This window comes from Dromiciops gliroides, chromosome 2, assembly GCF_019393635.1.
Source record: "Dromiciops gliroides isolate mDroGli1 chromosome 2, mDroGli1.pri, whole genome shotgun sequence".
In the NCBI taxonomy this organism is placed as follows: Eukaryota; Metazoa; Chordata; class Mammalia; order Microbiotheria; family Microbiotheriidae; genus Dromiciops; species Dromiciops gliroides.
This window is the reverse complement of record NC_057862.1, coordinates 478,204,775-478,221,216: the sequence shown is the minus strand read 5'-3', so window position 1 is coordinate 478,221,216 and position 16,442 is coordinate 478,204,775. Positions and strand designations below refer to the sequence as shown.

General features: G+C 38.4%; 2 protein-coding genes and 1 pseudogene across 2 annotated transcripts in view; 1 reads left to right on the top strand and 2 right to left on the bottom strand.

The window, feature by feature from the left end:
• The window catches only part of BIRC6 (baculoviral IAP repeat containing 6), a 304,070-nt gene that overhangs the window by 279,715 nt on the left and 7,913 nt on the right, over positions 1–16,442 (bottom strand).
• LOC122743166 (translation machinery-associated protein 7-like) lies at positions 1,223–1,414 on the top strand. The gene has a single exon (XM_043987931.1). It carries the CDS (start codon positions 1,223–1,225, stop codon positions 1,412–1,414), a length of 192 nt encoding a protein of 63 aa, XP_043843866.1.
• Positions 8,742–9,179, bottom strand: LOC122743165 (annotated as a pseudogene).

Genomic DNA, 16,442 nt, shown 5'->3' with positions numbered 1-16,442 from the left:
CATCCCTAAAAGCTATCCCAACTCATCAGAATTACCCTACATACAAGTTAGGACTTTTTTTATATATTATTAACAAACATTTCAGCACTATATGAAAAACACTGTACAATCAGTACAGATGTATCCTGCTATAAAAATAACAGCAGTTTGCATTTCTATAGTACTTTAAGGTTTGCAAAGAGCTCTACAAATATCTCATTTTATCCAACAACCCTGAAAGGTGGGTGCTATTATTATCTCCATTTTGCCAATGAGAAAACTGAAGCAGAGAGATATTAAGTGACTTGCCCAGACTCACACAGCTAGTAAGTGTCTGAGGCTGAATTTGAACTCAGGACCTCATAACTCTAAGTTCAATACTCATCTGCTGCTGCCTCCAGGAAAATTATATCTAGTTGGGTGATAGCATGTAAGGTAATATGATTATATGTATAAATTTATCCAAATGGCTATTATCCACAACAAAAGATACCTTCAAAAGTTGTACACTTGGTTCCAATATTGCTGTTGCCCAAAAGGAATTTTTCTGCAGTTCCTCTTTTGCTTTCAGAGATCGAAGAAATCTTTTTAATAACCTCAATAGTAACAAACTGTTCCTTTCAGAATAAACTTCATTTTTATAAAGTCAAAATTAATAATAACTGAATTTATATAGTACTTTAAAGTTTTACAAAGTGCTTTATATGCTATCCCATTTAATCCTCATAATAATCCTGTGAGCTAAGTACTACTAGTATCCCCATTTTACAGATGAGAAAACTGAGAGGTAATGTGACTTGCCCAGGGACACACAGCTACAAAGTATTTGACATGGGATTCAAACTCAGGCCTTCTGACTGACTCCAATAATTTAACCACCATCACACCCAGCCACTAATGTCCTATTCCAATATCTTACTTTAGCATAAAGGTGGCATTGAGTTTTCTAGATGGTCGTGCCAGAGCCTGAGGAATGAAAAGCTCAAATAGGTCCAACCAAATTGGAAAAACTTCAGACACAAACAGAAAATGAGAGGACTACCTAGTTCAGGTGATGATTTTTTTTCAGCCACAATTCACTAAAATCTTCTATTAAAGCACAGAGGAATTCCAAATTGCTATGATAAGAAGTGGACTTAACACTAATGAAATCATGAAAAGTATATCACCTGTAATAACATAATTGTTGTTAACATTATTAGGTATCAGTGAGGGGGCTTGGGGAAGCTGAGCAGCTTGCATGATGTTGGGTCGTGAGGATGGTAAGAAGCAGCCTCTGAAACAGCCCAAGAAGCAAACAAAGGAAATGGATGAGGAAGATATAGCTTTCAAACAAAAACAAAAAGAACAGAAAAAACTGGAAGAGTTAAAAGCAAAAGCTGCTGGGAAGGGACCACTTGCCAGTGATGGAGTTAAGAAATCTGGCAAAAAGTAGATGTTCCCGTGTAGATAAGATGGTGATTCCTTTTGGTTTCTTTCTTGCTTTGTTGACATCTGCATTTCCTACCTCAACATCTGTTGCCACCTACAGTCAAGATTGTATCATCTTAGTCTATTGTACACTGTAATAAACTTAAAAAAAAAAAACATTATTAGGTATCATGATCAAGGTAGGTCACAGGATCTTAAGATGACAAATTTCGAGCTGGAAAGGACCTTAGAAGGCAACAAATCCAATCTCCTCATTGACAGACTTAGGCACAGACAGGTTAAGTGACTTGCCCAGGGTCTCACTCACATCTAGTGTCTTAAGTAGATTTTTAATCAAGGCCATTCTAACTCCAAGTCCAGTGTCATATCCACTATGCACTACACTGCCTGTCCTATTAATAAGGTAATATTATTTCCCCAAACTCAAAGTGTGACTATTAAACTTTTTTTCTTGTATACTCAAGCTGAAAGCATTTCCAAAAGAAAAATTTCAACAATATTTGAGTATTAGTAGTATTACAGAACTAAGTTTAGAGCATCTCATGGTGACCACTCAGAATGTTTCTTATATATATATGTAAACCCAACTAGAAATATGTGATAAATTCTTGGTGAACAATATATAAATATATAAACATATATATCTATATAGAGCCAGAGACAGGCAGAGTGTAAGTGCTACCAAAGTTTTTTAGAGAGAGAAATCACTGTTACCAGAGATAGGAATGTGCACAATATATTCAAAAGATAGAGAAATTTTAGCTGGTACAAATGGTGCTAAATGGGGAAGATAAAGACCTAGAGAAATAAGCTGGAGCCAGTTGATGAAGACTCAGCTCAACTATTTTTCATGTCATTACATGAAAGTTTAAAAAATATAAAGCCAGCAAAACTTACTATAAGTACTATATTTAAAACCAAAGGTCATAACCTATTCCTCAAGATGTTCAAAACAGATTTATAATCAATATGATCACATCCCACAGTATGAGAATTTCAACCTAAAAAGAACTAAGTAAATTATCTTCCAGAATATCTCCAGAGATTATTGGTTATAAATCCCTGTTCTAGTCCACATTGATGACTAAACCACTGTTCAACTGTATTTAATACCACTCTGGTGTCAGAACATTTAGTGCTTTTAGGGGAGTATTAAGAATACATCTGTCCGAGGGGCAGCTAGGTGGCGCAGTGGATAAAGCACTGGCCTTGGATTCAGGAGGACCTGAGTTCAAATCCAGCCTCAGACACCTGACACTAGCTGTGTGACCCTGGGCAAGTCACTTAACCCTCATTGGCCTGCCTGCCCCCCCCCCCAAAGAATACATCTGTCCGGGACAGCTAGGTGGCAGTGGATAGAGCACTGGCCCTGGAGTCAGGAGGACCTGAGTTCAAATCCAGCCTCAGACACCTGACACTAGCTGTGTGACCCTGGGCAAGTCACTTAACCCCAACTGCCTCACTAAAAAAAAAAAAAAGACCATCTATTATAATTCCCTTTTACAAATGAAAGAAACTAAAGCCTGGAGAAGTGAATCCCCCAAGATCATACAAGCATTAAGTATCCAACAACAGAATTCAAACTAAAGTTCTCTGACATAACAATATCACAGACCATATTCCTACCTCATAATAATTTAGTTTCAACTAAAATTGCATCTTTTACAGGAAGACTTTCCCAATCCCTCTTAATTCTAGTGCCTACCATCTGTTAATTTTTCCTCTTTATCCTGCATATAGATTGCTTTGTATATATTTGTTATCTCTCCCATTAGACTGTAAGCTTCTCAAGGGCAGACCTTTTTGTATCTTCAGAGCTTAGCAAGTGTCTAGCACATAGTAGGCACTTAATAAATGTTTACTAATTGGTGGATTCCATTGCACTTCTGTGCCTCCCTTTCCATTCTCCCAATAAAAATGAAAAATAAAGAAACAGTTCAGTGTTGGTACCAGTGGTAAGAACTGGAATTGAGTCACGTTTGACTTCTTTCTCTAGCAGACATCCTAAGGCATAAGGTCTAAAACCAAACACAGGAGCTAACACGGTCTTCCTGCCCCACTTCCAATTTATTTTATATTTAGCCCTGTTATTTACGTACCTCACATTCAGTCCTGTTTGAAGCACTTTTTTGTTAGGCAGCTAGATGGTGAAATGGATATAGCACTGGACTACAACCTGAGTATAAATCCAACACTAGGACATATTACCTGTGTTACCCTGGCCAAGTCATACACTCTCTCAGCCTCCATATTCTTCATTTGTGAAATGAAATTAAGAGGTTAGACTCACCAACTTCTAAGGTCTCTCCCAGCTTTAAATCTATGATCCTATGAGCACTAGTAAAAAAAACACACACTCATTACAGCCAAAAGTGAATAAGTGCATGCACATATCCAAGCATGCAATATCTAACAACAGAATTCATGTTAAATTTTCTTCCCATAAAACGAGTGAAGGAAAGAAGGGAAGGAGGGAGGGCAAAATGGAGTATCTACTATGTGCCAGACACTGTGCTAAGCACTTTACCAATACTATCTCATTTTACCCTCACAACAACCCTGGGAGATAGATGCTATTATCTTCATTTTACAATTGAGTAACCTGAATTAATGCAGAAATAGGATTAATGTTATTATGTGTATATATATATCTATATGTATATGTATATAGATATATAGATATAACCTATATCAGATTACCTGCTGTCTAAGGGAGGGGGGAGGGAGGGGAGGGAGGGAGAAAAATCTGAAATTGTAAAGCTTGTATAAACAAAAGTTGAGAACTATCTTTACATGTAACGGAAAAAATAAAATACCTTATATGTAAAAAAAAAAACACAATTGAGTAACCTGAGACAGAGTTGAAATTTGTTCCAGATTAAACAGCTAATAAGTGTTTAGCATGGACATAAACTTGGGTCTTCCTAACTCCAAGCCAAGCATCTATCCACCATGCCACCTAGCTGCCTCACTTTGCAAATATTATCTCATTTGATCCTCGCAACAACCCTGGATAGTAGATGCTCTTATGACCTCTACAATACAGTTAAGAAAACTGACGCAGACAGAAGTTAAATGATTTGTCCAGGAGCACACAGCTAGTAAGTATCTGAAGTTGTATTTGAACTGGAGTCTTCTAGATTTCAGGAACAACATTCTATCCTTATACAATATAAAATAACAATTTCTAAATGGGGCTGTATTAAGTTTTACCATAATCAGGGTTTTGTAAAAGTGTGGATCCCCATACACACAACCCAATCAACATTACTATACAAAAGGGAGAAAAATGAAGGAACATCTGAAACTTAACTCTACAGATATTTCACTGTAGGGATTACTTCCTTACACCATAATGAAAATTTTTCACTTGACACTTACTAGCTGTGTGACCCTGGGCAAGTCACTTAACCCCAACTGCCTCACGAAAGAAAGAAAGAAAGAAAGAAAGAAAGAAAGAAAGAAAGAAAGAAAGAAAGAAAGAAAGAAAGAAAGAAAGAAAGAAAGAAAGAAAGAAAAGAAAAGAAAAGGCATTAAGAGCTTGTTGGGGGGCAGCTAGGTGGCGCAGTGGATAGAGCACCGAACCTGGAGTCAGGAGTACCTGAGTTCAAATCTGGCTCAGACACTTAACACTTACTAGCTGTGTGACCCTGGGCAAGTCACTTAACCCCAATTGCTTCACTTAAAAAAAAAAAAAGAGCTTGTTGGCATCAAAATTTGGTTGAATCTGAAGTTTATTCTTTTAATAACTATAGAACTTACAAGAAAACTTTGTTTTCCCTAAGTATTTGAGTTATAGTTGGAAGAATATTTTCCATCACATATACAGAGGTGATATAGTTATCAGAATTTGATCTACTTCATTAGAACTACAGAGACTTACCTAATCTGTTTTCCCTATCAAATATACCAAGCCTTTTCTTTTCAGAAGATACTATGTGTAATCCTGATCAAACAACTAAAATACCTCAAGAATTCAATGAGTATGGACTTTATATAGCTAATGTTACATAAGCAGAGTAAAAAGATTCTTTGCTCAGATAGTAAAGAGAATTCTCAATGTAGAAATATATTCTGATGGTACAGATCTGGAAGTCATCCACAATTTATATTTTGCTATATTTAGTGCTTCAGACATTAAGAGGTTGGATGACTTAACCAAGGCAGTTAGCCAGAAGCGAGTCGACTCCAAATTCAGTGTCCTTCACACTATACACACATATATATATGTAACCATATTATATATAAAATGTCATTTCTTTGTATGATTCCCAGATCTATATCCAGTCCTAGCCTCTATCCTGAGTCCCAGATCTACATTCCCCAATGTTAATTGGACATTTTGAAATAAATGTCCCACAGACAGCTCAAACTCAAACTGTTCAAACAGATCTTTATCTTTTACAGAAATCCATCAGGTCACTGAACTCTCCTTTCTTACACTACTGAGGGCATCACCATCTTTCCAGACAAATAAGCATGCAACTTCAATTTCTCAACTTCTTCAACTCCTCACTTGCACTCACTTCACAAATAGAAGTTATTGTGAAGTCTTACCTTTTCTACCTTCCCAAAATTTCTCATATACATTCTTTTCTCTACACTCACTTAGCTGCCACCCACGTACAGACATTTTCACCTGGACTTCTAACTGGTGTCCCTACTCCAAACCATCTTCTAGCTCTCCTGCCAGAGTGAATTTTCCTAAAACAAAGATCTGATCCATGACAAACTTAAACTCAATAAATTCCAATGAAACCTCCTGTATAAAATATAAAACTCCATGTCTGCCATTTAAACTCTTCACAACCTAGCCTCTTCCTAGCTTTCTAATCTTCTTACACATTCATCCCCTTCAAGTACTTTATGGTTCTATCACACTGGCCTACCTACTCTTCCTCACACATACTGCTTTATTTCCCATTTCCATGTCTTTATATGAACTATCTCTTCTGCCTGGAATGTTCTTCATACTCAAGCTCTTAGAATCCTTGGTCTCCTTCAGGACTTAGCTCAAGTACCACCTTGTCTTTTTATCTACAGTGCTTTTTATGTGCTTACATGTCTTCCCCATTAGAATCACTAAGAATAGGTCTATATGGTTTTGGTTTGTTGTTTTTTTTTTTTTTTTAAGTCAGGTAATTGGAGTTAAGTGACTTGCCCAGGGTCACACAGCTAGTAAGTGTTAAGTGTCTGAGGCTGAATTTGAACTCAGGTACTCCTGACTCCAGGGCCGGTACTCTATCCACTGCACCATCTAGCTGCCCCTCATTATCTTCTAATGACATATATACCTATTATCCATTTTCCTTTGCCCTAACATGAACTCATTCTTACAGGCATACACACAACCCACCTATCAAAATATAGCCATACCTGCCACAATACAACAGATGATCTATCTATACAAATTGTTTCCTTCACAACTCAGCTCAAACTCCACATTCTACATGAAGCCTTTTCTTTCTTGATCTTCCTGCCAGTAGTCTATTCTCCTGCACAATTACCCTTTATTTATTTTGTATATATTCATATGATCATGCCAACTAGTCCCAACAATTCCTAAAAAATAGAGGGAGAAGAAATGGAAGCAATATCAGATTTTATATTCTTAAGCTCAAAGATCATTGCAGATGGCGACTGCAGCATGAAATTAAAAGACATTTATTCCTTGGAAGGAAAGCTATGGAAAATGTGAACAGCATACTAAAAAGCAGAGATATCACACTGCCAACAAACATCCGTTTAGCGTTTGTAGGAAAACTGAGAACTAACTCTTTCAAATTGTGGAGCTAGAGAAGACGTTTAAGAGTCCAAGGGGCAGCTAGATGGCGCAGTGGATAGAGCACCGGCCCTGGAGTCAGGAGTACCTGAGTTCAAATCCAGCCTCAGACACTTAACACTTACTAGCTGTGTGACCCTGGGCAAGTCACTTAACCCCAATTGCCTTACTTTAAAAAAAAAAAAAAAAGAGTCCCCTGAACAGCAAATAGATGAAATCAGTCAATAGTTAAAGAAATTAATCCAGACTACTCATTGGAAGGACAAATACTAAAGTTGAAGCTTAAATATTTTGGCCAAATGAGACTCACTGGAAAAGACCCTGATATTGGTAAAAGATTGAAGGCAAAAGGAAAAGGATTTGATAGAGAATGAGAGGGATATGTCATGGAAGCAAAGAACATGAGATTGGACAGACTTCAGGAGATAGTGAAGAACAGAATGGCCTGGCATGCTATGGTCCATGGGGTCATGAAGAGTTGGGCATGACTGAACAACAAAATAACAAAGACATATGTGTTATTTATTTCACCTAATAGAATGGAAGTTCCTTATGGGCAGAATCAATTCTTTTACTTTCTTTGTATTTCTAGTGCTTAGCACAATGTCTAGCAAAAGTAGAACTTAAGAAATTATCGAGGCAGCTGGGTGACGACGCAGTGGATAGAGCACTGGCCCTGGATTATTCAGGAGGACCTGAGTTCAAATCCAGCCTCAGACATTTGATACTTACTAGCTGTGTGACCCTGGGCAAGTCACTTAACCCCAATTGCCTCACTTTAAAAAAAAAAAGAAATGATCAATTGTTGATTGATTCATACACATATTTTTATATGGTCAAGTACTGACACTAACAATAGATTGTGTTCTCATGTGGAGGTGGGAATTTTATACTGCAGGGCTTTGCCATTTCTTTCTCCAGTTTTATACAGGCAGGGGTTAAGTGACTTGCCCAGGGTCACACAGCTAGTGAGTGTCTAAGGTCGGATTTGGACTCTGATCTTTCTGATTCCAGGCCCAGTGCTCTATTCAGTGTACCACCTACGTGCTTCAAGGTGGGAATTTTTAAATAGTAAAATTCACATATCCAAGGTCAATATACTTTGGTCTATATATATGCCAACTCCTTAAAATCAGATATTTATGGAAGGAAAAATTATATCTATTTTTTTAAAGCACAGACAGATCACAGGGTTCCCAATTTTAGACAAGCTAGATATGAGGGGGGAAAATATAGTCTAAATTAAGAGCAATATGATCCATATAATCCAAATGCTAACATTAAAGAAACCAGAGAAATACAAATATATACAGAAAAGACTTCTTTGCCACCAAATAAAAAATCCATTTAATTGGCCTGATACCTACCTACCATGTTTATAAATTTACAGTATGAACCATAGTAAAAACAGAATATCAAAGATGGAAGGAACCTCAATAGTTTTCTAGTTTAACCTAGATCAGAAAAAATAATTCCCACCTCTGACAACTGGTCATCTAACTTTTTTTTTTAATTTTCATTTTTAATTACAATTGTACAACAGATCACTTTATTCTTGCATCTTCTCAATGGTTTCTTCTTTATATTTGCCCTTCTCCTTTCCAACTTGTCGGGATTTGGCTTTACACTCAAGAATCTTTTTGTGATCTTTGTCCAGTTTTAGTCTGGTGATAACTACCTTACTAGGGTGAATGCCCACATGAACAGTTGTGCCGTTAGCTTTCTCATGCTGCACACGCTCAATGTAGATGACTTATTTCTTTCTGTAAACCTGCACTACCTTGCCAATTTGCTGGCCTTTGTAGTGTCCATGAACAACCTGGACCTCGTCGTCCTTCCGGATGGGCATGGAGTGAACGTTGTATTTCTGCCTCAGCTCCTTGGAGAGTGGGGACGACATGATCTTGTTCCAGATGTGCGAGGGCGAGTTGAAGTGTCTCTTGTGGTTCTTGCTGAGGTCCAAGGTCACGAAGGGATTGAACTTCATTTTGGCTGCACAAATGGGACCACCCGAAAAGAGACACGTGCGCCTTCCGGCACCGGGAACCTGGTCATCTAACTTCTATTTGAAAACTTCCAATGCATGAGAACCCAGTGCCTCCCATGCCAGCATAGTTCACCTTTTAAGAACTCTATGAGGAAGTTTGTCCTTATATTAATCCTAAATCGGTTTCCCAGTGTGCATCCTCTATTCCTAGTTTTACATTGTGAGGCCAAGTAGAAAAAAGTCTAATCCAAAAGTCTAATCCCACTTCTAAACGATAGCCCTTAAAGACAGTTATCACACTCCCTTTAAATTTGCTATTCTGTCTAATAAACATCCCATTTTCCTTGAACTGGACCATATGGCTTGGTCCAAAGTTCTGTCACCATTATGCTCACAAGGAATGCAGTCCAAGGAAAAAGTTAACCATTTTGACTCCAACACAGAGTGCATAGTGGGAAATAATGACATGTTTGTAAAGGTAGGTGGTGATAAACTCTAAAGGGTCCTGAATTTAGAGAATAAGTCACAAGCACTTATTAAGCGCTTGTTATATGTTAAGTGCTATGGTTACTAAGAAAGGCAAAAACTGTCCCTGATCTCAAAGAAACTTACAAATAAAAAAAGAAATAACTAGGTACATACAGAATATTATCTCTATTACAAAATATTATCTTATTTGATCCTCCCAACAAATCTAGGAAAACAAATGCCATTTTTCTCATTTTACAGTTGAAGAAACTGAGACTAACAGAGATTAAATGACTTGCCCATGATCAGACAGCTAGTAAGTGAGGCCAGAGTTGAACTCTTTTGGACTCCAAGTACAACTCTCTATCTGCTGTGTCACTAGCTGTTTCTGCAGTAGAAGTAGCTAACCAATTAGGGAGAAGTAGGGAAGAAGGTGAGCACTATCTTGCTACAGAGAGGGCACAGTTGAGATAAGATAATATACATTTGTAGTGAAGCCAGGTTTTGTGATTTCCTCCAGTACCATATGGGAGCACAGGAAGCAAATAATTAGAGTAATCCAGGACTGGGATTTGACAAGATATAAACAGGGACAAGAAAAGAGGACCAAAAAAAAAGAATGAAGGAGGCAAATGATTAGAATAATTCAGGGCTAGTGTTTAACAAGGTATGAATGGCAACAGGAGGTAAAAGTAGTCAAAGAAGGGGTAGAGACTAAAGAAAGGACTAATGGGAGAAGGGAATGATGGTCTCACTGAGAATGAAAGACAGGTTTAGGAGGGTCAATAAGGCATAGGAAAGAAGGAATGATGAAAGCTTATGATCAGATGAAAAACTTTCTAAGTTCATGAACGTGAAAGTCAAACATTTATGGCAAGATCAAAATTACCCAACCCCCACCACAAATGCCCTACTCCAGAGCTACTGACCTTTTCCACTGAGCTTTCTTGGAATGCTTGCTCCATAGGTGACAAACTTGTTTTCATCTTAAACCTTTTCCTTTCTCATTCTTTCTCTCTTCTTGTACTCCCTACAAGAGACCTAGCTCCCTTCTAATGATACAGCTTTCCTCACCACCCTTACCAGCACTGGCTGCAGTTTCACTCACATAACTGACTCACAAGTTGTGGTGGGAGAATCAGAATATTCCTTTCTCCCACTGCCACTTTCAGACTCTCTACCACTATCACTCAGTAACCTCTCCTGCTTTGAGGTCCAACCAATCCCTATTAATCATCCAATCAAGATTCTGGTAGCTATGAATCTACTAACCTCCAGGACACTATTATTTCTTCTACAAGTTCAGCATCCAATCAAGATTCTGGTAGCTATGAATCTACTAACCTCCAGGACACTATTATTTCTTCTACAAGTTCAGTACCTAGCTCACAGTCTTTCTCCTCTAATTCCTGTCCTCATACTTGAGCTTTGGGAGGACACTCAGTGGGATGAAGGTCCAGCAAAGGAGACTAGGAGAGACAGGGAGGATGAGGAACTAGAGTAGTGTCATGAAAACCTGATATTCTCTCAACATACACAATGATATACTTCTCTCCCTCTCCCAGCTCAGACTTCTTCCTGCCTGTCCCCCCACCTGACTTAGGTACGTTCTTACTCTCTTTTTAGCTTTCTTTTGTGTGTTGTCTTCCCCCACTAGATTTTAAGTTCCTTGAGGGCAAGGACTGTCTTTTTTTTTTTTAATCTGTATCCACAGTGCCTGGCACAGAGTAGACGCTTAATATGTTTACTAATATTCCCTCATGCATACAAATTGATATTCCCTCAAGCAAACACCCTACCTTCCCAGTTCCTCAACTGGTCCATTTCCCCTAACCAACTCTCCTACTCAATCTTGGCTAAACAGAGATGTTTATACTCTTGATCTTGCCCACAAATATTCAACTTCTACATTCATAAACTCTGAAATGCCTTTCTCTCATCATAAACTTTTATCACTCCATCAACCTTTTTCTTTATATTCTGTGACCTCCAATCCCTCCACTTCTCAGTACTTTTTCAGGTCATCGCCTCTACACAAGATACATTCTCCTCCCTTCCCCATCTTAATACCTTGGTAAACTAGTCCAACTCTATGCTATCGTGTACTCTTAAGTCCCTCTGACCCCTTATCCAATCACTGATCTGCCAAATTTTAGCTTGGATCACTACCATTATCGTCTGCCTTCACTCTTTCATCCCCATTCTCCTGCTACCAAATGAAGCTAGACAAAATCGTAACAGTGCTAAGGAGGTTCTCCACAAATTTGTGTTACTTTCAAATGGGTGCTTGCTGAGCAAGGCAATCCAATCCTTTTACACCACTCTGATTCGCTACCCTACTCACCACTACAGTTTTTCGAAACTTTTTCATCACTCCTCACCTCCCATGGCTTCCTTCCCCATCCCTGTCCATAGGCAGTTGAGAACCTTGCCTCATGTTTCAGGAGAAAAAATTCAGGCCAATGGCCAAAGACTCCTTCTTCTCCCTTCCTCCTCACATCATTTGGATGCTTTTCCTCATTATCTCCTTCTTCACTTTTAACCCACACAAGAGATGGATAAAAGAACTATGCCAAAGTAAACATCTCTAACATACATGACCCCATTCTATTTTCTCCAGCAAATGGCGCCCCCTCTATCAAACCTACCCTCATTTATTTTCCATCTCTTCCTGTCTACTAGCTCCCTTCCTGCTGCCTACAAACAAGTCTGTGAATCCCTCACCCCTACTAGCTATTATCTTTTATCTCTTCTCCCCCTTTCTTCACTAACTTCTTTGAGAAGGCCATCTGCAACTGCTGCCCCCACTTCCTTTCCTCTCCTCTTAACCTTCAGCAGTCTGACTTCCAATCTCATCATTTAACTTCTTTCCAAAGTTACCAGAGATCTCTTAATTACCAAATCTAATGCCCTTTCCTTTATCCACATCCTTCTTGATTTCTCTGAAGCCTTTGACACTCTTGATCATGCTCTTCTGGATACTCTCTTCTTCCTAGGTTTTCACTGGCACTCTTTTCTTGTTTCTTCTCCTCCTACCTGTAGGACTTTCTCATCAATCCCCTTAGTTATATCTTGATCTACTAGCCCAAGGTTCTGTCCTAAACCCTCTCCTTTTCTCCCTCTATACTTTCTCACTTAGTAATCTCATCAATCCTATGAATTCATCCCTATGAAGACAGTCTCTGATCTATTTATCCAGTCTTAACCTCAATCCAGATCCTAAACTGACTTGTCATCTTTCCCCAAAAAAGCCTTCCCTCTTCCCAACTTTCTTAATACTGTCAAAGGCACCACTATCCTCTCGGCCACTCAAGCTTGCAACCTAGGTTTCATCTTCAACTCCTCATTCCTCATATCCAATCTGCTGCTAAGTCCTATCATTTCTACCTTCATAAGATTATTAATAATATACATTCCCCTACTCTCCTCTGACATTGCCAACAGCCTGGTAGAGGCCTTTATCACCTGACAAACCTGGACTGTTGCAATAACCTGCTAGTTAGTCTCCCTGCTTCAAATTTCTTTTCACTCTAGTTCAACCTCCATTCAACTAAATGACCTTTCTAAAGAGTAAGACTGACCATGTCACTCACATGCAAACTCCAACGGTTTGGCATTTAAAGGTCATTATAACCTGGATACTTCCTACTTTTCCAGTTTTATACCCTACCCCCACCCAACTCCATGTAATCTATGATCCAATGACACTAGCCTCCTTACTGGTCCTCACAAAAGAAACTACATCTCCAGTGTCTGCATTTTCACCTGCTATCTGTCCCCCATGCTCTCCTCAACTCCTTGGTTTTTCATGGCTTCCTTCAAGTCTCAGCTAAAATCTGAGGTGTAATGAAGGTGTCATCAAGAAGCTTTTCTGCATCCTTCTTAATGCTAGTGCCTTCCCTCTACTGATCATCTCCAATTATTCCTACATATTTATCATGTTTGTATATAGTTGGTTGCATGCTGTCTACTCTATTAAATTGTGAGTTCCTTAAGGGGTATGGACTATTTTTGCATTTCTTTGTAACCCTAATACTTAGCACACAGCTTGGTACATAGTAGGCACTTAATAAAAACATGTTGGCTCTCTTTGTGGTGACAAAGAATTGTACATTGAGGGGATGACCATCAGTTGGGGAATGGCTGAACAAGTTGTGGTATATGAATGTAATGAAATACTATTCTGCTATAAGAAATGATGAGCAGGCAGATTTCAGAAAAACCTGAAAAGACTTAAGTGGACTGATGCTGAGCAAAGTAAGCAGAACCAGAAAAATATGATACACAGTAATAGCAACACTGTGTGATGATCAGCTATGATAGACTTAGCTCTTCTCAGCAATACAATTATTCAAGACAGTTCCAAAGAACTCATGATGGAAAATGCTCTCTACATCCAGAAAAAGAAATGTGCAATCTGAATGCAGATTGAACCATACTATTTTTACTTTTTTTTTCTTTTTTTGAGGTTTTTCCCTTTTGTTCTGATTCTTCTTTCACAATATGGATAATGCAGAAACATGTTTAATGCAATTGTATATATATAATCTATATCAGATTGCTTGCCATCTTGGGGAGGGGGGAGGGAAGAGAGAAAATTTTGGAACTCAGAATCTTATAAAAACAAATGCTATGGAGTGGCTAGGTGGCTCAGCGGATAAAGCACAGGCCCTGGATTCAGGAGGACCTGAGTTCAAATCCAGCCTCAGACACTTGACACTTACTAGCTGTGTGACCCTGGACAAGTCACTTAACCTTCATTGCCCGGGGGTGGTGGGGGGGGTAATTTAAATGTCAAACTGACGTCTTTATAGTCAATCCTAGAAGTAAAAAGTCACTGGAGTTTGAATAGGGGATGACATGGTCAGATCTATACTTTAGAAAAATCACTTTAGCAGATGATTGGGAAAATAAACTGGAGTGGGAAGAGAATTGAGGCAGGGAAACCAATTAAAGGCTATTGCAATAGTCTAAGTGGGAAATGATAAGAGTTCAAATTATAGTAATCCAATTTCATTCAGTATTTACTGGCTGAGGTTTGGAATTCTCTCAACATGCTTTGGGATAAGGAAGCAGTTGAATTCTGCTTTCCAGGAATTGGCAAAAGTGAACATGGTCTGTCAACTTAATGCTACCGTCTCAGAACCCATCATTATCTGAACCCCAGATACACAAACCCTCTTGAATTGTTCCTGACCTATTGATCCTCAATCCTGGGAAACATCCTAGCCTATTGCTTGGAGACAGCTGTAATGAAGTCATGAAATCATGCTAATTTCTACCACTTAAAATTTATGTTGCATAATTTTAACTGTCTCAATAGAATAGGGGATTATAGTGATGGTCTTAGAGTAAGGAACACCTGGCTTCAAATCCTGTCTCTGACACAAAGGTATAGGGACCAATCTAGGAGTTATCCTCTCCCCTTCCTTTACCATCTCACTGTCCCTTTCAAACACCTACAAAGTCTTGACATTTCAACAATTCTACCTACACAACATCTCACATCAATCTCCTTCTTGGGCAACTGCTCAGTTTTGGGACCACATTGTTTCTCACCTTGGCCACTGCAAAAGTCTCTAACTGGCCTCCATTCAATCCTAACTGGTCTTCCTGTACCAGTCTCTCCCCTCTCCAATTCATCTTATACCAAACTAACATTCCTAAGACAAAGGTCTAAACCATGTAAGACTGCTGTTCAATTACCTTCAATGGCTCCATTTCCTCTTGGCTAAAATATAAACTCCTTGGTGTTTTAAAAGCCTTTCATAATCTGTCTTCTGCAGAAGCTGTTTACATAACACTCCCCTTACTCCAATTAAAGTGCCTTTACTTGCTATTTCCCAAACAGATAATTCACCTCCCACCTTCATGCCATGGGACTGTCCCCCATGCCAGGAATGCACTGTCTCTGCAACTGTCTCTTGGAACCCCTAGCTTCCTTCAAGGCTCAGCTTAACTGCCTTTCTTTATCCTCAGCTGTAGTGCTCCTTCACCTCCAAGTCACTGTATTTATTTTGTATACACCCCACATTTATTTATCTGGGAACCTATTTTGCCTGCTCAGTAAAATATAAGTCCCTTGAGGGACACTTGTTCTTGTATTCTCAGCACCTAACAGTACCTAGCACATAAAAGACACTGAATAAAAGCATACTGATAGATAAAACAAAAACTGATTACTTGAATCACATAAAATTAAAGTTTTTACGAGAATAAAATCAACATAGATAAAAGACAACTTACATAACAAAAAAAAAGTGCATCAAATATTACTATTAGAGCCTAATATCCAAGATATACAGGCAACTGACACATAGTTAAAGCCAAAGTTCATTCCCCTACCCATGAGTGGTGAAAGAACATGCAGAATTCAAAAGTAACCCAAACTATTAATAAGTATATGAAAAAATGTTCTAAATCACTAACAATAAGAGAAATTAAAACAAATTGAGTTTCACCTCACATCCAGAAACCTGGCTAAAATGGCAAATGGAAAGGTTTCATCTATATCAAAATATTTACAAGCAGCACTTTTTGTGGTAGCAACTAAATGAGTACCCATCGATTGGGAAATGGCTAAATAAATTGTGGTACATAAGTGTAATAGGATATTCTTGTGCAATAAGAAATGAGGAATAAGAGAAATATGAAAAAATTTCTTTTCATAGGATCGTAGATCCACAGCTGGAAAGAACATCAAGAATACAAAATAAAATAAGCAGAACCAGAAAATATATGACTACAATAATATAAGCAGGAAAAAAAACCACTATGAAGCCAAACTCTAAATAA

What these genes read in the sequence shown, in the direction of transcription:
- LOC122743166 (XM_043987931.1), top strand. Translation starts at nt 1,223, where the DNA reads ATGTTGGGTCGTGAGGATGGTAAGAAGCAGCCTCTGAAACAGCCCAAG.